The following is a 21,338-nucleotide window of genomic DNA, read 5'->3' as shown; positions in this document are numbered from 1 at the left end:
TATCGAGTAAAGTATATGAGATGAGTAATGTAGAGTATGTATCTACTGTATATCTCCTTTATATCTACTGTATATCTACTGCATATCTACTGTATATCTACTGCATATCTACTGTATATCTACTCTATCTACTGCATATTTACTGCATATCTACTGTATATCCACTGTATATCTACTGCATATCTACTGCATATCTACTGTATATCTACTGTATATCTACTGCATATATACTGCATATCTACTGTATATATACTGCATATCTATTCTATCTACTTTATATCTATTGTATATCTACTGCATTTCTACTGCATGTCTGCTGTATATCTACTGTATATCTACTGCATATATACTGCATATCTACTGTATATATACTGCATATCTATTCTATCTACTTTATATCTATTGTATATCTACTGCATTTCTACTGCATGTCTACTGTATATCTACTGTATATCCACTGTATATCTACTGCATATCTACTGCATATCTACTGCATATCTATTCTATCTGCTGTATATCTACTGCATATCTATTATATCTGCTGTATATCTACTCATTTGACTGACATCATCCACAGTAGGAGGGTCCTTGGCAGAGGTAATGTTCAACACACACAGTAGCGTCCTCTAGCATGTGGTGTTGTCTTGCATAGTGGCAGTTTCCTGGGGCGGGCGCTGAATGGAGTCATTATGTGTGTGTGTGCACTAGGCTTGTCACGATACTTTTTTACCCCTTTTTCTCCCCAATTTCGTGATATCCAATTGGTATTTTCAGTCTTGTCCCATCGCTGCAACTTCTGTACGGACTCGGGAGAGTCGAAGGTTGAGAGTCCTGCGTCCGAAACACGACCCAACCGAGCCTCACTGCTTCTCGACACACTGACCACTTAACCCGGAAGCCAGCCGCACCAAAGTGTCGGAGGAGGAAACACCGTACACCTGGCGACCGTGTCAGCGGGCACTGCGCCTGGCCCACCACAGGAGTCGCTAGTGCGTGATGGGACAAGGGCATCCCTGCTGGCCAAACCCTCCCGTTACCCGGACGATGCTGGGCCAATTGTGCGCCGCCTCATGGGTCTCCCGGTCGTGGCTGGCTGCGACACAGCCCGGGATCAAACCCGGTTCTGTAGTGATGCCACTCGGGAGGCTTGATAACAACATTTTACAAACGATACGATACCAAGTCAGTATCATGATACCGAGTAGCACCGCAATATCACGGCCTAGCATAAAATAAATAAATAAAATCAGTGGCCAAGCATCCTGTTCGTCCCCAAGACGCTTGTTCACGGTTTCTAAACGTTCTCCATAAACTTCGCACTTCTACTCAACACATTGAATTTAACTTCACGCTGTTCAGCATATAATAGAATCCTGCATAGAATGACTGATTTGCTCATATTTACAAAGGCCGACCTGTGATTTGGCTGGACTAATGGGGGGAAGGAATGTACATAAGTGGAGGCTGCTGTAGGGAGGCCGGCTCATGATAATGTCTGGAACGGCACAAATGGAAAGGCAGCAAACAACTAGAAACCATGTGTTTTATACCATTCAGGGAGGGATGGACAGAGTGTGAGGGAGGGAGGGACAGAGTGTGAGGGAGGGAGGGACAGAGTGTGAGGGAGGGAGGGACAGAGTGTGAGGAAGGGAGGGAGGGACAGAGTGAGAGGAAGGGAGGGAGGGAGTGTGAGGAAGGGAGAGAGGGAGTGTGCGGAAGGGAGGGAGCGACAGAGTGAGAGGAAGGGAGGGACAGAGTGTGAGGAAGGGAGGGAGTGTGAGGAAGGGAGGGAGGGACAGAGTGAGATGAAGGGAGGGAGTGTGAGGGAGGGAGGGAGGGACAGAGTGTGAGGGAGGGACAGATTGTGAGGGAGGGAGGGACATAGTGTGAGGAAGGGAGGGAGTGTGAGGAGGGAGGGAGGGACAGAGGGTAAGGGAGGAAGGGACAGAGGGTAAGAGAGGGAGGGACAGAGTGTGATGAAGGGAGGGAGGGACAGACTGTGAGGGAGGGAGGGAGGGACAGAGTGTGAGGGAGGGAGGGACAGAGTGTGAGGGAGGGAGGGACAGAGTGTGAGGGAGGGAGGGACAGAGTGTGAGGAAGGGAGGAGGGACAGAGTGTGAGGGAGGGAGGGACAGAGTGTGAGGGAGGGAGGGAGGGAGGGACAGACTGTGAGGGAGGGAGGGACAGAGTGTGAGGGAGGGAGGGACAGAGTGTGAGGAAGGGAGGGACAGACTGAGGTAGGGAGGGAGGAACAGAGGGTGATGAAGGGAGGGAGGGACAGAGTGTGAGGGAGGGAGGGACAGAGTGTGAGGAAGGGAGGGAGGGAAAGACTGTGAGGGAGGGAGGGACAGAGTGTGAGGGAGGGAGGGACAGAGTGTGAGGAAGGGAGGGAGGGACAGACTGAGGTAGGGAGGGAGGAACAGAGGGTGATGAAGGGAGGGAGGGACAGAGTGTGAGGAAGGGAGGGAGGAACAGAGGGTGATGAAGGGAGGGAGGGACAGAGTGTGATGAAGGGAGGGAGGGACAGAGGGTGATGAAGGGAGGGAGGGACAGACTGTGAGGGGAGAGAGTGTGAGGGAGGGAGGGAGCAGGGGACAGAGTGTGAGGAAGGGAGGCATTTCCAAACTTTATGCAATCACAAGTGCGAACGCTGGGCGATGACGAATCATATCGAGTGGTTCCCATGACGAATATGACACTCTGCAACTCAACACCGGAGACTTTTTTCAGCGAAGATGGTTGACAGAAATACTAGGATTGAAGTAATTATAACGTCATAACGACTCATCCAAAACATGTACAGTTGAGAGGAATATGTTAGACAAACGATTATGCATATTTTTTTTGTCATAAAGTTAATTTATGAAAATTGCTATTTAGCAAGCTAGCTGACTAGCTAACATTTGCCAGCTAGGCGTTTTGACAGGAGTATGAAATTGTCATTTGTGTTGTTTAATGTTTTAGGGACTCCTGAGTAAACCTTCAAACCAGGCTGTCGTCTTGGGAAACAGTAGATGTAAAGAATCTAGCTAGCTAAAGCATTTACTGCAAATGTAATGTACAATTTTGTAAGCTAGCGTTGCTAATATTTGCCATGCAATGCAGCTGAAGTAGCTAGTTAACACTTTTCTTGCTTATTGTGTAGTGGAGGATAAAAAATACCTGTATGCCTGTGGATGTGAAGCCGATCTGTGTATGGAAAGGGAAAGATGAGCAAGGAAGCAGCAGATTCATTAATTCCCGTTCTATTAAACTTAATTTTCTCTCAGTTCATCACAATTATAATGTTTCTAGCGGTGTCTCCTAACCAGCCTTGGGGCCCCAGTCGGCCCGATGGTTATCTTTAGAGCGGGTGAGTTAACGATGACGGGACAGGGGGTTGGCATCCTCTCTCACATCAAAACATACCTGCAGACGAGAGACAGATGGAGAAAGAGAGAGAGAGAGCATGTTTAATCATGACACGGTCATACATCTTAATCATCAAGAGGTGAAATGCAAAACTGACCTTGTGTCACATCCGCACCCGCTCCCCCTCTCTGGCGCTCGAGGTCACCAGGCTGCTCTTAATTACGTACACCTGTCACCATCATTACGTACAACTGTCACCATCATTACGTACACCTGTCACCATCATTACGTACAACTGTCACCATCATTACGTACACCTGTCACCATCATTACGTACACCTGTCGCCATCATTACGTACAACTGTCACCATCATTACGTACACCTGTCACCATCATTACGTACAACTGTCACCATCATTACGTACACCTGTCACCATCATTATGTACACCTGTCACCATCATTACGTACAACTGTCACCATCATTACGTACACCTGTCACCATCATTACGTACACCTGTCACCATCATTACGTACACCTGTCACCATCATTACGTACACCTGTCACCATCATTACATACACCTGTCACCATCATTACGTACACCTGTCACCATCATTACGTACACCTGTCACCATCATTACGTACACCTGTCACCATCATTACGTACACCTGTCACCATCATTACGTACACCTGTCACCATCATTACGTACACCTGTCACCATCGCTGCGCGCACCAGCGCTTCATCGGACTCGCCTGGACTCCATCACGTCATTGATTTTCCCTCCCTTATATCTGTCACTTGTTGTTTTGGTTTCTCTTGTCCAGACGCTGTTCCCAGTTAAGTTTCATGTCTATTCATTTTTAAATCCTCACTCTGTACTTGCTTCCTGTCTCCCAGCGTCTGGAGTTATGGACCCGTTACATCTTGGATGATTAACTCTGGGACTACTACAGTACATATCTATCTGTATTTCAATGTAAAAACATCTCTTTTAAAATACTTCCTGTTGACCCGACCAAGTGACCTCTCACCTCTGATCATAATGTGCCCTCTGTGTCAGCCAGTTCAGATGGAGGGGTTCACCGACACAGTTGATATAACCTTGAGGATTTAGGGAGTAGAAGGGAGAGAAGGATGAAGTGAAAGAGAGAGACTGTTATTGAGAAAATAAGGTATTTAAACAGACATTGTTCAACAGCAATCTGTGTGTGCGTGTGCGTGTGAGTGTGTGTGTGTGTGTGTGTGTGTCTTTACCTAGTTTCCACACTCAGCAGCTCCAGAGTACTTTATAATAAATAAAATAATACACAGACACACGAGGACAAACAATATAGCATAGTTATAGAAATAATGCTAATGCTCTAACCACTAGGCTACCTGCTGGTTACTGGCCCACCTCTCTAACCAATAGGCTACCTGCTGGTTACTAGCCCAACTCTCTAACCAATAGGCTACCTGCTGGTTACTAGCCCAACGCTCTAACCACTAGGCTACCTGCTGGTTACTAGTCCAACGCTCTAACCACTAGGCTACCTGCTGGTTACTAGTCCAATGCTCTAACCACTAGGCTACCTGCTGGTTACTGGCCCAACGCTCTAACCACTAGGCTACCTGCTGGTTACTGGCCCAACGCTCTAACCACTAGGCTACCTGCTGGTTACTGGCCCAACGCTCTAACCACTAGGCTACCTGCTGGTTACTGGCCCAACGCTCTAACCACTAGGCTACGTGCTGGTTACTGGCCCAACGCTCTAACCACTAGGCTACGTGCTGGTTACTGGCCCAACGCTCTAACCACTAGGCTACCTGCTGGTTACTAGCCCAACTCTCTAACCACTAGGCTACCTGCTGGTTACTAGCCCAACGCTCTAACCAATAGGCTACATGCTGGTTACTAGCCCAACGCTCTAACCAATAGGCTACCTGCTGGTTACTAGCCCAACTCTCTAACCACTAGGCTACCTGCTGGTTACTAGCCCAACTCTCTAACCACTAGGCTACCTGCTGGTTACTAGCCCAACGCTCTAACCAATAGGCTACCTGCTGGTTACTAGCCCAACGCTCTAACCAATAGGCTACCTGCTGGTTACTAGCCCAACTCTCTAACCACTAGGCTACCTGCTGGTTAGTAGCCCAACTCTCTAACCACTAGGCTACCTGCTGGTTACTAGCCCAACTCTCTAACCACTAGGCTACCTGCTGGTTACTAGCCCAACGCTCTAACCAATAGGCTACCTGCTGGTTACTAGCCCAACGCTCTAACCAATAGGCTACCTGCTGGTTACTAGCCCAACTCTCTAACCACTAGGCTACCTGCTGGTTACTAGCCCAACTCTCTAACCACTAGGCTACCTGCTGGTTACTAGCCCAACTCTCTAACCACTAGGCTACCTGCTGGTTACTAGCCCAACTCTCTAACCACTAGGCTACCTGCTGGTTACTAGCCCAACTCTCTAACCACTAGGCTACCTGCTGGTTACTAGCCCAACTCTCTAACCACTAGGCTACCTGCTGGTTACTGACCTAACACTCTAACCACTAGGCTACCTGCTGGTTACTGGCCCAACGTTCTAACCACTAGGCTACCTGCTGGTTACTGGCCCAACGCTCTAACCACTAGGCTACCTGCTGGTTACTGGCCTAACACTCTAACCACTAGGCTACCTGCTGGTTACTGGCCTAACACTCTAACCACTAGGCTACCTGCTGGTTACTGGCCCAACGCTCTAACCACTAGGCTACCTGCTGGTTACTGACCTAACACTCTAACCACTAGGCTACCTGCTGGTTACTGGCCCAACGCTCTAACCACTAGGCTACCTGCTGGTTACTGACCTAACACTCTAACCACTAGACTACCTGCTGGTTACTAGTCCAACGCTCTAACCACTAGGCTACCTGCTGGTTACTAGTCCAACGCTCTAACCACTAGGCTACCTGCTGGTTACTAGTCCAACGCTCTAACCACTAGGCTACCTTCTGGTTACTAGTCCAACTCTCTAACCACTAGACTACCTGCTGGTTACTGACCTAACACTCTAACCACTAGACTACCTGCTGGTTACTAGTCCAACGCTCTAACCACTAGGCTACCTGCTGGTTACTAGTCCAACGCTCTAACCACTAGGCTACCTGCTGGTTACTGGCCTAACACTCTAACCACTAGGCTACCTGCTGGTTACTGGCCTAACACTCTAACCACTAGGCTACCTGCTGGTTACTGACCTAACACTCTAACCACTAGACTACCTGCTGGTTACTGGCCTAACACTCTAACCACTAGACTACCTGCTGGTTACTGACCTAACACTCTAACCACTAGGCTACCTGCTGGTTACTGGCCTAACACTCTAACCACTAGACTACCTGCTGGTTACTGACCTAACACTCTAACCACTAGACTACCTGCTGGTTACTAGTCCAACGCTCTAACCACTAGGCTACCTGCTGGTTACTAGTCCAACGCTCTAACCACTAGGCTACCTGCTGGTTACTAGTCCAACGCTCTAACCACTAGGCTACCTGCTGGTTACTGGCCTAACACTCTAACCACTAGGCTACCTGCTGGTTACTGGCCCAATGCTCTAACCACTAGGCTACCTGCTGGTTACTGGCCTAACACTCTAACCACTAGGCTACCTGCTGGTTACTGGCCTAACACTCTAACCACTAGGCTACCTGCTGGTTACTGGCCTAACACTCTAACCACTAGGCTACCTGCTGGTTACTGGCCTAACACTCTAACCACTAGGCTACCTGCTGGTTACTAGGCTACCAAGGTCTTTAATTGTTCTACATTTGTTCAATATGGGTGACACTTAAAACAGCCTGTTTTGTTTATGCGCTGACATCACCCTTACCTGAACAGCTCCCTCACCTGAGAAGTAGAAATCAAAGGGAGAAAAACGGGGAATTGAATAATTGCAGTTGACATAGCTAAGTACATGTAAATGGAAGAATACTCTTATTGCAATGTGGATGACTCTTAAAAGAGCCTTTGGTTGTGCATAGTGTAGTCTATGAAACAAGGTGTTGTCAGGGAACAGCACCCTCTTCGAAGACGTAGGAGGTGAAGATCTCCCCCACACGGATTGCCTCCCGTGCTGCGTTGTTGGCCCGCATCCGTGTAACATCCTGCCGAGCAGCAGGCCTCTCTCCTGGCACGCGGCGGAGAGCTGTAGGTCCCCCTCCTGGTCCTCGTGTGCCAAACTCATGAAGTTATGCAGGACAAAGGTAGCCTTCATACACGCCTGAATTCCCCCCACTAGGCAGTTCCAGATGGCCCTGGTCACACCTGCGACAATGCACTCAACCGTGCAGATCCCTATACGGTAACTGTAGCCAATCATTTTGAAGGAATCTCCAGTTGTATCTGTAGGAAAATGGAAGATAATGTAATTATTAGACTTCTACATCACCAGGTCATTGTAGATTTACTAAAGTATAATATCTCTTATAACAAATCATGATAACATTGAATAGATAGATAGATAGATAGATAGATAGATAGATAGATAGATAGATAGATAGATAGATAGATAGATAGATAGATAGATAGAATGATACATGTGAATGTGTAGCATGTGACAATAACATGATCATATCAAGGATAGCATCGCAAAGGAATACATAAATACAACTTAAAGCTTGATGATGACGTGATCATTTGAATCAGCTGTGTAGTGCTAAGTGATCAGTTGAATCAGCTGTGTAGTGCTAAGTGATCATTTGAATCAGCTGTGTAGTGCTAAGTGATCATTTGAATCAGCTGTGTAGTGCTAAGTGATCAGTTGAATCAGCTGTGTAGTGCCAAGTGATCATTTAAATCAGCTGTGTAGTGCTAAGTGATCATTTGAATCAGGTGTGTAGTGCTAAGTGATCATTTAAATCAGCTGTGTAGTGCTAAGTGATCATTTAAATCAGCTGTGTAGTGCTAAGTGATCATTTGAATCAGTTGTGTAGTGCTAAGTGATCATTTAAATCAGCTGTGTAGTGCTAAGTGATCATTTGAATCAGTTGTGTAGTGCTAAGTGATCATTTAAACCAGCTGTGTAGTGCTAAGTGATCATTTAAATCAGCTGTGTAGTGCTAAGTGATCATTTGAATCAGTTGTGTAGCGCTAAGTGATCATTTGAATCAGATGTGTAGTGCTAAGTGATCATTTGAAATCAGCTGTGTAGTACTAAGTGGTCATTTGAATCAGCTGTGTAGTGCTAAGTGATCATTTGAATCAGATGTGTAGTGCTAAGTGATCATTTGAAATCAGCTGTGTAGTGCTAAGTGATCATTTGAATCAGCTGTGTAGTGCTAAGTGATAATTTGAATCAGCTGTGTAGTGCTAAGAGATCATTAAAATCAGCTGTGTAGTGCTAAGTGATCATTTGAATCAGCTGTGTAGTGCTAAATGTCGTGTCTTCACTATCATTCAATTGAAGACTTCGTTTTTATCAAAGATTCTCTGTAATTAGTATTTCGCGATCAAACTGATTAATCATGTAACCGTAATTAACTAGGAAGTCGGGGCACCAAGGAAAATATTCAGATTACAAAGTTATCATTTCCTAAAATAACTTTTCAGATATTTCTGATCAAATAGTCTTCTGATTCATTAATTATTTACTTTACCTCACTAACGTCGTAAATTGTTGGTTATCTGCACGAACACAGTCTTCACCATGAGTCATCCATACATCAATTGTCTTAAATAATTGATTTATTACTAGTTTAGTAATTCACAGAAATGCATAAACAAACGAACAAAGTCAATATGGTTACAAGAAATGATAAGGGAATGTGCCTCCTAGTGGGCTAAACCGGCATGGCGGCTTGGTGGACAAAATGGGGAGTGGAGGTCAGCTGAGAAGTCACGACAGAGTTGATCATTCTAACAATTGGGGGTCGACCTAGAAGTCACGACAGAGTTGATCATTCTAACAATTGAAATGCTAATCCTTTACAAATGAACGCTCACTCATTCGGGAACAATTGCAATCAATATATATATTTACGCTCAGTGTGTCGTCTTGATCACTGTTGAAAAGTTGTTTTATTTTGTAGAATTGTCTGTCTCTCTCTCTCTCTCTCTCTCTCTCTCTCTCTCGTGGTTAGAGGGGATAGTTCAGAGCGACGTTCATTCATGTTGTTGTAGAATGGATGTTTCGGCGGTTGTCGTTCTTCGCGTTCAATGATACCGAATTCCTAGCTGCAGACTAGTAATTAATATCAAAGACTTGTTATTATTCTGTCAGTATCGATAGTCTAAGAATTTAACCACGTGGTATGGTTAAAATATTCAGCAATGGTCTGCAACCTTTGCACTCCCGTGATTGAGAGAAATATGGTCTGCTTGAGAATTTCTCAAAGTTGGGTTTTATTCGGAATTGCAGAAAAGGGTCTGTCCCAGGATGCCTGACCCTAACTGGGCTCATGGGCGGTCTTAGTTCAACTCAAAAGGGAATTGGAGTTTCCTTCATTAAACAGTCCAAAATCACATTACACAATTTTACAAACAGTATCATACTCACTCATTCATCTTATACAACAATTAGATGTAAACCTCATATCTGAGGCTATTATATAAACAGCGTTATGGTAATGTGGCCACACCGTCTCCCATGAGCTTCCCCAAGTTGCACCAAACGGACCAGTTCGTAGCTGGATTCTTCATTGATCTTTTATACCTTCTCCGGAACATGAAATTTGTTCGGACCTCAAGTTCTGCGAGGTGGAAGAAATTCCTTTGTTCTCTATGAAAATTCACTCTGTCTCTTATACTGTGTTGCCATGAGGCAGGGTCTTCTCCTCAGGAATTTACGACCTCTCTCTGACCACAGCAGTCTGGTTGTAGAAGCAGAGAGCGGGGGATAGTGCTCGCTGTACCCAAAGAGGGCAACGTCATGACATAAGTGATCATTTGAATCAGTTGTGTAGTGCTAAGTGATCATTTGAATCAGTTGTGTAGTGCTAAGTGATCATTTAAATCAGCTGTGTAGTGCTAAGTGATCATTTGAATCAGCTGTGTAGTGCTAAGTGATCATTTGAATCAGCTGTGTAGTGCTAAGTGTACCCTTTGAGTCCCCCAGGACTGAGAACCACTGCTCTTCGTTTGGACCTCATCATCTGCAGAAAGGCTTTCACAGCTCTGTGTATCCGAGAAAACACAGGAAACATAACAAGAAACAGACTTCACTATACTCAAATTAGACGGCACTGAATATTATGTTACTATTTTCTCTGTCCTCACTTCTAGGGACTGGAACTATACAAAAGTATCTGCCCTATCCGGAATAGCCGAATCTCTCACTTTGACAGCTGCTATCGTTTCACCCTCCTCCATGGCAGTTAGCTAGCTACCTACAAATGCATTTGGAGTTTGTTTTTTACAACGATAAATACATCAAGATAGCTAACTAATATGAAGTTAGGTAGCTGGTGATATTTAATTCACTTAGCGAGCTAGTTATACAGTCTGTTAAGTTGGCTAGATAGCTAGTTATACAGTATGTTAAGTTGGCTAGATAGCTAGTTATACAGTCTGTTAAGTTGGCTAGATAGCTAGTTATACAGTCTGTTAAGTTGGCTAGATAGCTAGTTATACAGTATGTTAAGTTGGCTAGATAGCTAGCTATACAGTCTGTTAAGTTGGCTAGATAGCTAGTTATACAGTCTGTTAAGTTAGCTACCTAGCTACGTTAGCAGCTCATTTGAGTCAGCCTGTACCATAGCTAGTTAGCGAATAATATATATATATATATATATATATATATATATATATATATATACAAAAGTACCTGCCCTATCCAGAGTAGCCGAATCTCTCACTTTGACAGCTGCTATCGTTTCACCCTCCTCCATGGCAGTTAGCTAGCTACCTACAAATGCATTTGGAGTTTTTTACAACGATAAATACATCAAGATAGCTAACTAATATGAAGTTAGGTAGCTGGTGATATTTAATTCACTTAGCGAGCTAGCTATACAGTCTGTTAAGTTGGCTAGATAGCTAGTTATACAGTATGTTAAGTTGGCTAGATAGCTAGTTATACAGTCTGTTAAGTTGGCTAGATAGCTAGCTATACAGTCTGTTAAGTTGGCTAGATAGCTAGCTATACAGTCTGTTAAGTTGGCTAGATAGCTAGTTATACAGTCTGTTAAGTTGGCTAGATAGCTAGCTATACAGTATGTTAAGTTGGCTAGATAGCTAGCTATACAGTCTGTTAAGTTGGCTAGATAGCTAGCTATACAGTATGTTAAGTTAGCTAGATAGCTAGCTATACAGTCTGTTAAGTTGGCTAGATAGCTAGTTATACAGTCTGTTAAGTTGGCTAGATAGCTAGCTATACAGTCTGTTAAGTTGGCTAGATAGCTAGTTATACAGTCTGTTAAGTTGGCTAGATAGCTAGCTATACAGTCTGTTAAGTTGGCTAGATAGCTAGCTATACAGTCTGTTAAGTTGGCTAGATAGCTAGTTATACAGTCTGTTAAGTTGGCTAGATAGCTAGCTATACAGTCTGTTAAGTTGGCTAGATAGCTAGCTATACAGTCTGTTAAGTTGGCTAGATAGCTAGCTATACAGTCTGTTAAGTTGGCTAGATAGCTAGTTATACAGTCTGTTAAGTTGGCTAGATAGCTAGCTATACAGTCTGTTAAGTTGGCTAGATAGCTAGCTATACAGTCTGTTAAGTTGGCTAGATAGCTAGCTATACAGTCTGTTAAGTTGGCTAGATAGCTAGTTATACAGTCTGTTAAGTTGGCTAGATAGCTAGCTATACAGTCTGTTAAGTTGGCTAGATAGCTAGCTATACAGTCTGTTAAGTTGGCTAGATAGCTAGCTATACAGTCTGTTAAGTTGGCTAGATAGCTAGTTATACAGTCTGTTAAGTTGGCTAGATAGCTAGCTATACAGTCTGTTAAGTTGGCTAGATAGCTAGCTATACAGTCTGTTAAGTTGGCTAGATAGCTAGTTATACAGTCTGTTAAGTTGGCTAGATAGCTAGCTATACAGTCTGTTAAGTTGGCTAGATAGCTAGTTATACAGTCTGTTAAGTTGGCTAGATAGCTAGCTATACAGTCTGTTAAGTTGGCTAGATAGCTAGTTATACAGTCTGTTAAGTTGGCTAGATAGCTAGCTATACAGTCTGTTAAATACATATATATATATTATTTTTTTGTAATGTATTTACTTAGTTGAATATGTTCTCCCAGCCATGTGTCTGATTGGAAACAGGGCAGAAAACTTTGTCTGATTGGAAACAGGGCAGAAAAGTTTGTCTGATTGGAAACAGGGCAGAAAAGTTTGTCTGATTGGAAACAGGGCAGAAAAGTTTGTCTGATTGGAAACAGGGCAGAAAAGTTTGTCTGATTGGAAACAGGGCAGAAAAGTTTGTCTGATTGGAAACAGGGCAGAAAAGTTTGTCTGATTGGAAACAGGGCAGAAAAGTTTGTCTGATTGGAAACAGGGCAGAAAAGTTTGTTTGTCACCAAATCAGTTTAGAGCATATTACTATGTACCTGTGAATAAATTAATGAAATGGAGAATGGATTAAACTATGTACCCATTTAATAACCAGACCTTCATAAAAACTTGCTATGCTGAATTATTGATGCTGCTGCTGCTATATGCTGCCAGCACACCCACAAGCGAGCCACTCTGGGTGTCCCGAAGCGGAACGCAGCAATTTACCACATGCTAGTGAACACAGCCCATGACGGCTGGTAGGGGACGAGGCTGGATGAGTACAGCTGCCACAGGTGATATGAGCATGAAAGTGAAGGGGATATTATTAGACCTGCTCATACATGAGACAAAAATCCAATTCAGTTGGATTTTACCAAACAAAACTGTGACTTTTATGAGCTTTTTATAACAGGCGTCTGCTAATTCTTTATAGATCGGTAGGGCTGGGAGAAGATGGTAGTATCTTTATAGATCGGTAGGGCTGGGAGAAGACGGTAGTATCTTTATAGATCGGTAGGGCTGGGAGAAGACGGTAGTATCTTTATAGATCGGTAGGGCTGGGAGAAGACGGTAGTATCTTTATAGATCGGTAGGGCTGGGAGAAGACGGTAGTATCTTTATAGATCGGTAGGGCTGGGAGAAGACGGTAGTATCTTTATAGATCGGTAGGGCTGGGAGAAGACGGTAGTATCTTTATAGATCGGTAGGGCTGGGAGAAGACGGTAGTATCTTTATAGATCGGTAGGGCTGGGAGAAGACGGTAGTATCTTTATAGATCGGTAGGGCTGGGAGAAGACGGTAGTATCTTTATAGATCGGTAGGGCTGGGAGAAGACGGTAGTATCTTTATAGATCGGTAGGGCTGGGAGAACACGGTAGTATCTTTATAGATCGGTAGGGCTGGGAGAAGACGGTAGTATCTTTATTGATCGGTAGGGCTGGGAGAAGACGGTAGTATCTTTATAGATCGGTAGGGCTGGGAGAAGACGGTAGTATCTTTATAGATCGGTAGGGCTGGGAGAAGACGGTAGTATCTTTATAGATCGGTAGGGCTGGGAGAAGACGGTAGTATCTTTATAGATCGGTAGGGCTGGGAGAAGACGGTAGTATCTTTATAGATCGGTAGGGCTGGGAGAAGATGGTAGTATCTTTATAGATCGGTAGGGCTGGGAGAAGACGGTAGTATCTTTATAGATCGGTAGGGCTGGGAGAAGACGGTAGTATCTTTATAGATCGGTAGGGCTGGGAGAACACGGTAGTATCTTTATAGATCGGTAGGGCTGGGAGAAGACGGTAGTATCTTTATTGATCGGTAGGGCTGGGAGAAGACGGTAGTATCTTTATAGATCGGTAGGGCTGGGAGAACACGGTAGTATCTTTATAGATCGGTAGGGCTGGGAGAAGACGGTAGTATCTTTATAGATCGGTAGGGCTGGGAGAACACGGTAGTATCTTTATAGATCGGTAGGGCTGGGAGTAGACGGTAGTATCTTTATAGATCGGTAGGGCTGGGAGAAGACGGTAGTATCTTTATAGATCGGTAGGGCTGGGAGAAGACGGTAGTATCTTTATAGATCGGTAGGGCTGGGAGAACACGGTAGTATCTTTATAGATCGGTAGGGCTGGGAGTAGACGGTAGTATCTTTATAGATCGGTAGGGCTGGGAGAAGACGGTAGTATCTTTATAGATCGGTAGGGCTGGGAGAAGACGGTAGTATCTTTATAGATCGGTAGGGCTGGGAGAAGACGGCAGTATCTTTATAGATCGGTAGGGCTGGGAGAAGACGGTAGTATCTTTATAGATCGGTAGGGCTGGGAGAAGACGGTAGTATCTTTATAGATCGGTAGGGCTGGGAGAAGACGGTAGTATCTTTATAGATCGGTAGGGCTGGGAGAAGACGGTAGTATCTTTATAGATCGGTAGGGCTGGGAGAAGACGGTAGTATCTTTATAGATCGGTAGGGCTGGGAGAAGACGGTAGTATCTTTATAGATCGGTAGGGCTGGGAGAAGACGGTAGTATGGAATGAAACGGTTCTACGGTATTGTGTGTTCTACGGTATTACAGTGGTACCGGTATACCGTGCACGTGTGTGTGTGTGTGTGCGTTACTGTGTGTGCACGTGTGTGTGTGTGTGTGTGTGCACGTTTGTGTGTGTGTGCGTGACTGCGTGTGTGTGTGCATGTGTGTGTGCGTGTGCACGTGTGTGTGTGTGTGTGTGTGTGTGTGTGTGTGTGTGCGTGACTGCGTGTGTGTGTGTGTGGAGTTGAGTAATTATTTCTAATGAACAGCTGATACCATATCTATTATGGAACATGTACATATTATTACTCTACTGTAGACTGACTGGCTAACATCTCTGTGATACCCTCTCTTTAATACCCTCTCTGTGATACCCTCTCTTTAATACCCTCTCTGTAATACCCTCTCTTTATTACCCTCTCTGTGATACCCTATCTTTAATACCCTCTCTGTGATACCCTCTCTTTAATACCCTCTCTTTAATACCCTCTCTGTGATACCCTCTGTTTAATACCCTCACTGTGATACCCTCTCTTTAATACCCTCTCTGTGATACCCTCTCTTTAATACCCTCTCTTTAATACCCTATCTTTAATACCCTCTCTGTGATACCCTCTCTGTGATACCCTCTCTGCGATACCCTCTCTGCGATACCCTCTCTTTAATACCCTCTCTGTGATACCCTCTCTGTGATACCCTCTCTGTGATACCCTCTCTGCAATACCCTCTCTTTAATACCCTCTCTGTGATACCCTCTATTTAATACCCTCTCTGTGATACCCTCTCTTTAATACCCTCTTTGTGATACCCTCTCTTTAATAGCCTCTCTTTAATACCATCTCTGTGATACCCTCTCTTTAATACCCTCTCTGTGATACCCTCTATTTAATACCCTCTCTGTGATACCCTCTCTTTAATACCCTCTCTGTGATACCCTCTCTTAATAGCCTCTCTTTAATACCATCTCTGTGATACCCTCTCTTTAATACCCTGTCTTTAATACCATCTCTTTAATACCCTCTCTGTGATACCCTCTCTTTAATACCCTCTCTGTGATACCCTCTCTTTAATACCCTCTCTGTGATACCCTCTCTTTAATACCCTCTCTGTGATACCCTCTCTGCGATACCCTCTCTTTAATACCATCTCTCAAATCAAATCAAATCAAATCACAGGGTATCACAGAGATGGTATTAAAGAGAGGGTATAATACCATCTCTGTGATACCCTCTCTGTGATACCCTCTCTGTGATACCATCTCTGTGATACCCTCTCTGTGATACCCTCTCTGTGATACCCTCTCTTTAATACCCTCTCTTTAATACCCTCTCTTTAATACCCTCTCTGTGATACCCTCTCTTAATACCCTCTCTGTGATACCCTCTCTTTAATATCCTCTCTGTGATACCCTCTCTGTGATACCCTCTCTTTAATACCCTCTCTTTAATACCCTCTCTGTGATACCCTCTCTGCGATACCCTCTCTTTAATACCATCTCTGTGATACCATCTCTGTGATACCCTCTCTGTGATACCCTCTCTGTGATACCCTCTCTGTAATACCCTCTCTGTGATACCATCTCTTTAATACCCTCTCTTTGATACCCTCTCTGTGATACCCTCTCTGTGATACCCTCTCTTTAATACCCTCTCTTTGATACCCTCTCTGTGATACCCTCTCTGTGATACCCTCTCTTTAATACCATCTCTGTGTTACCCTCTCTGTGATACCCTCTCTGTGATACCCTCTCTTTGATACCCTCTCTGCGATACCCTCTCTTTAATACCATCTCTGTGTTACCCTCTCTGTGATACCCTCTCTGTGATACCCTCTCTTTGATACCCTCTCTGCGATACCCTCTCTTTAATACCATCTCTGTGTTAACCCTCTCTGTGATACCCTCTCTGTGATACCCTCTCTTTGATACCCTCTCTGCGATACCCTCTCTTTAATACCATCTCTGTGATACCCTCTCTGTGATACCCTCTCTGTGATACCCTCTCTGTGTTACCCTCTCTGTGATACCCTCTCTGTGATACCCTCTCTTTAATACCCTCTCTTTGATACCCTCTCTGTGATACCCTCTCTGTGATACCCTCTCTGTGATACCCTCTCTGTGATACCCTCTCTGTGATACCCTCTCTTTAATACCATCTCTGTGTTACCCTCTCTGTGATACCCTCTCTGTGATACCCTCTCTGTGATACCATCTCTGTGATACCCTCTCTGTGATACCCTCTCTGTGATACCCTCTCTTTAATACCCTCTCTTTAATACCCTCTCTGTGATACCCTCTCTTTAATACCCCTCTCTGTGATACCCTCTCTTTAATATCCTCTCTGTGATACCCTCTCTGTGATACCCTCTCTTTAATACCCTCTCTTTAATACCCTCTCTGTGATACCCTCTCTGCGATACCCTCTCTTTAATACCATCTCTGTGATACCATCTCTGTGATACCCTCTCTGTGATACCCTCTCCTGTGATACCATCTCTGTGATACCCTCTCTGTGATACCCTCTCTGTGATACCCTCTCTTTAATACCCTCTCTTTAATACCCTCTCTGTGATACCCTCTCTTTAATACCCTCTCTGTGATACCCTCTCTTTAATATCCTCTCTGTGATACCCTCTCTGTGATACCCTCTCTTTAATACCCTCTCTTTAATACCCTCTCTGTGATACCCTCTCTGCGATACCCTCTCTTTAATACCATCTCTGTGATACCATCTCTGTGATACCCTCTCTGTGATACCCTCTCTGTGATACCCTCTCTGTAATACCCTCTCTGTGATACCATCTCTTTAATACCCTCTCTTTGATACCCTCTCTGTGATACCCTCTCTGTGATACCCTCTCTTTAATACCCTCTCTTTGATACCCTCTCTGTGATACCCTCTCTGTGATACCCTCTCTTTAATACCATCTCTGTGTTACCCTCTCTGTGATACCCTCTCTGTGATACCCTCTCTTTGATACCCTCTCTGCGATACCCTCTCTTTAATACCATCTCTGTGTTACCCTCTCTGTGATACCCTCTCTGTGATACCCTCTCTTTGATACCCTCTCTGTGATACCCTCTCTTTAATACCATCTCTGTGTTACCCTCTCTGTGATACCCTCTCTGTGATACCCTCTCTTTGATACCCTCTCTGCGATACCCTCTCTTTAATACCATCTCTGTGATACCCTCTCTGTGATACCCTCTCTGTGATACCCTCTCTGTGATACCCTCTCTGTGTTACCCTCTCTGTGATACCCTCTCTGTGATACCCTCTCTTTGATACCCTCTCTGCGATACCCTCTCTTTAATACCATCTCTGTGATACCCTCTCTGTGATACCCTCTCTGTGATACCCTCTCTGTGATACCCTCTCTGTGATACCCTCTCTTTAATACCATCTCTGTGATACCCTCTCTGTGATACCCTCTCTGTGATACCCTCTCTGTGATACCCTCTCTGTGATACCCTCTCTTTAATACCATCTCTGTGATACCCTCTCTGTGATACCCTTTCTGTGATACCCTCTCTGTGATACCCTCTCTGTAATACCCTCTCTGTGATACCATCTCTTTAATACCCTCTCTTTGATACCCTCTCTGTGATACCCTCTCTGTGATACCCTCTCTGTGATACCCTCTCTGTGATACCCTCTGTGATACCCTCTCTGTGTTACCCTCTCTGTGATACCCTCTCTGTGATACCCTCTCTTTGATACCCTCTCTGCGATACCCTCTCTTTAATACCATCTCTGTGATACCCTCTCTGTGATACCCTCTCTGTGATACCCTCTCTTTAATACCATCTCTGTGATACCCTCTCTGTGATACCCTCTCTGTGATACCCTCTCTGTGATACCCTCTCTGTGATACCCTCTCTTTAATACCATCTCTGTGATACCCTCTCTGTGATACCCTCTCTGTGATACCCTCTCTGTGATACCCTCTCTGTAATACCCTCTCTGTGATACCATCTCTTTAATACCCTCTCTTTGATACCCTCTCTGTGATACCATCTCTGTGATACCCTCTCTGTGATACCCTCTCTGTGATACCCTCTCTTTGATACCCTCTCTGTGATACCCTCTCTGTGATACCCTCTCTGTGATGCCCTATCTAGTGAAATCACAGGTGATATTAATCTGCTATTATGGAACATGTATATATTATTACTCTACTCAATCAGAGTTTCAGGATGTGTAATGTGTATATTTATAGTATGGTGAACATGTCTCTGTCTATCTCTCCTCCCCTTCTCTTTCCCTCCCTCTCTCTCCTCCCCTTCTCTTTCCCTCCCTCTCTCTCCTTCCTTCTCTTTCCCTCCCTCTCTCTCCCCCTTCTCTTTCCCTCCCTCTCTCTCCTCCCCTTCTCTTTCCCTCCCTCTCTCTCCTTCCTTATCTTTCCCTCCCTCTCTCTCCTCCTTTCTCTTTCCCTCCCTCTTTCTCCTCCCTTCTCTTTCCCTCCCTCTCTCTCCTCCCTTCTCTTTCCCTCCCTCTCTCTCCCCCTTCTCTTTCCCTCCCTCTCTCTCTCCCCCTTCTCTTTCCCTCCCTCTCTCTCCTCCCTTGTTTCCCTCCCTCTTTCTCCTCCCTTCTCTTTCCCTCCCTCTCTCTCCTCCCTTCTCTTTCCCTCCCTCTCTATCCTCCCCGCACAGGAGGCAGCTATAAGAAGATTGGATACTTCGACAGTACTAAAGGCAATCTATCCTGGTATGGGAATGACAAGTGGATAGGTGAGCCACATTCATATATATATATAATTTTTATTTTATTTTTTTCTTCCTTATTTTACCAGGTGAGTTGACTGATAATACATTTTCAGTAATGACCTGGGGGAAAGTTACAAAACATAGTAAAATCCATACAAAATACACTACATGACCAAACGTATGTGGACACCTGCTCGTCAAACATTTCATTCCAAAATCATTGGCATTAATATGCAGTTGGTCCACCCTTTGCTGCTATAACAGCCTCCACTCTTCTGGGAAGGCTTTCCACTAGATGTTGGAACATTGCTGCTATAACAGCCTCCACTCTTCTGGGAAGGCTTTCCACTAGATGTTGGAACATTGCTGCTATAACAGCCTCCACTCTTCTGGGAAGGCTTTCCACTAGATGTTGGAACATTGCTACTATAACAGCCTCCACTCTTCTGGGAAGGCTTCCCACTAGATGTTGGAACATTGCTGCTATAACAGCCTCCACTCATCTGGGAAGGCTTTCCACTAGATGTTGGAACATTGCTGCTATAACAGCCTCCACTCTTCTGGGAAGGCTTCCCACTAGATGTTGGAACATTGCTGCTATAACAGCCTCCACTCTTCTGGGAAGGCTTTCCACTAGATGTTGGAACATTGCTGCGGGGACTTGCTTCTAATCAGCCACAGGACCATTAGTGAGGTCGGGCACTGATGTTGGCCGATTACGCCTGGCTCGCAGTCGGCCTTCCAATTCATCCCAAAGGTGTTCGATGGGGTTAAGGTCAGGACTATGTGCAGGCCAGGTTCTTCCACACTGATATCGACAAACCATTTATGTATGGACCTCACTTTGTGCACAGGGGCAATGTCATGCTGAAACAGGAAAGGTCCTTCCCCAAACTGTTACCACAAAGTTTGAAGCTCAGAATCATCTAGAATCATTGTAAGCTGTAGCATTAAGATTTCCCTTCACTGGAACTAAGGGGCCCGAACTATGAAAACCAGCCCCAAACTATTATCCCTCCTCCACCTAACTTTACAGTTGGCACTTTGCATCGGGGCATGTAGGGTTCTCCTGTCATCTGCCAAACCCAGATTAGTTTGTCGGACTGCCAGATGGTGAAGCATGATTCATCACTCCAGAGAACGCATTTCCACTGGTCCAGAGTCCAATGGCAGCAAGCTTTACACCACTCCAGCCATCGGTTGGCATTGCACATGGTGATCTTAGGCATGTGTGTGGCTGCTTGGCGAAGGAAACCCATTTCATTAAGCTCCCAACAAACAGTTATTGTGCTGACGTTGATTCCAGAGGCAGTTTGGAACTCGGTAGTGAGTGTTGCAACCGAGGACAGATGATTTTTATGCGCTTCAGCACTCGGCGGTACCGTTCTGTGAGCTTGTGTGGCCTACCACTTCAGGGCTGAGCCGTTGTTGCTCCTAGACATTTCCACTTCACAATAACAGCCCTTACAGTTGACCGGGGCAGCTCTAGCAGGGCAGAAATCTGACAAACTGACTTGTTGGAAAGGTGGCATCCTATGATGGTGCCACGTTGAAAGTCACTGAGCTCTTCAGTAAGGTCATTATACTACCAATGTTTGTCTATGGAGATTTTATACACCTGTCAGCAAAGGGTGTGGCTGAAATAGAAGAATCCACTCATTTGAAGGGGTGTCCACATAGTGTACTTTTATAAAAAGCAACAAAAAAAACACAAACACAGTCAAATAAAAAGAAATCATAAGAAACAAACACATTCTTCTTAAAAACAGCTGAACTGCCTCAGAGGCATCAATTCATCCTC

At 44.8% G+C, this 21,338-nt stretch overlaps 1 protein-coding gene across 1 annotated transcript in view; it reads left to right on the top strand.

Moving 5' to 3' along the window:
* The window catches only part of LOC109885529 (gamma-aminobutyric acid type B receptor subunit 1), a 165,722-nt gene that overhangs the window by 57,549 nt on the left and 86,835 nt on the right, over nucleotides 1-21,338 (top strand). The window contains exon 8 of the mRNA XM_031794948.1: nucleotides 19,484-19,561. Coding sequence (XP_031650808.1) covers nucleotides 19,484-19,561 — 78 coding nt within the window. The remainder of the gene's footprint in view (nucleotides 1-19,483; nucleotides 19,562-21,338) is intronic.

Source organism: Oncorhynchus kisutch, linkage group LG17 (genome assembly GCF_002021735.2).
Source record: "Oncorhynchus kisutch isolate 150728-3 linkage group LG17, Okis_V2, whole genome shotgun sequence".
NCBI classification, from domain to species: Eukaryota; Metazoa; Chordata; class Actinopteri; order Salmoniformes; family Salmonidae; genus Oncorhynchus; species Oncorhynchus kisutch.
This window is presented reverse-complemented; position numbering and strand designations above follow the sequence as displayed.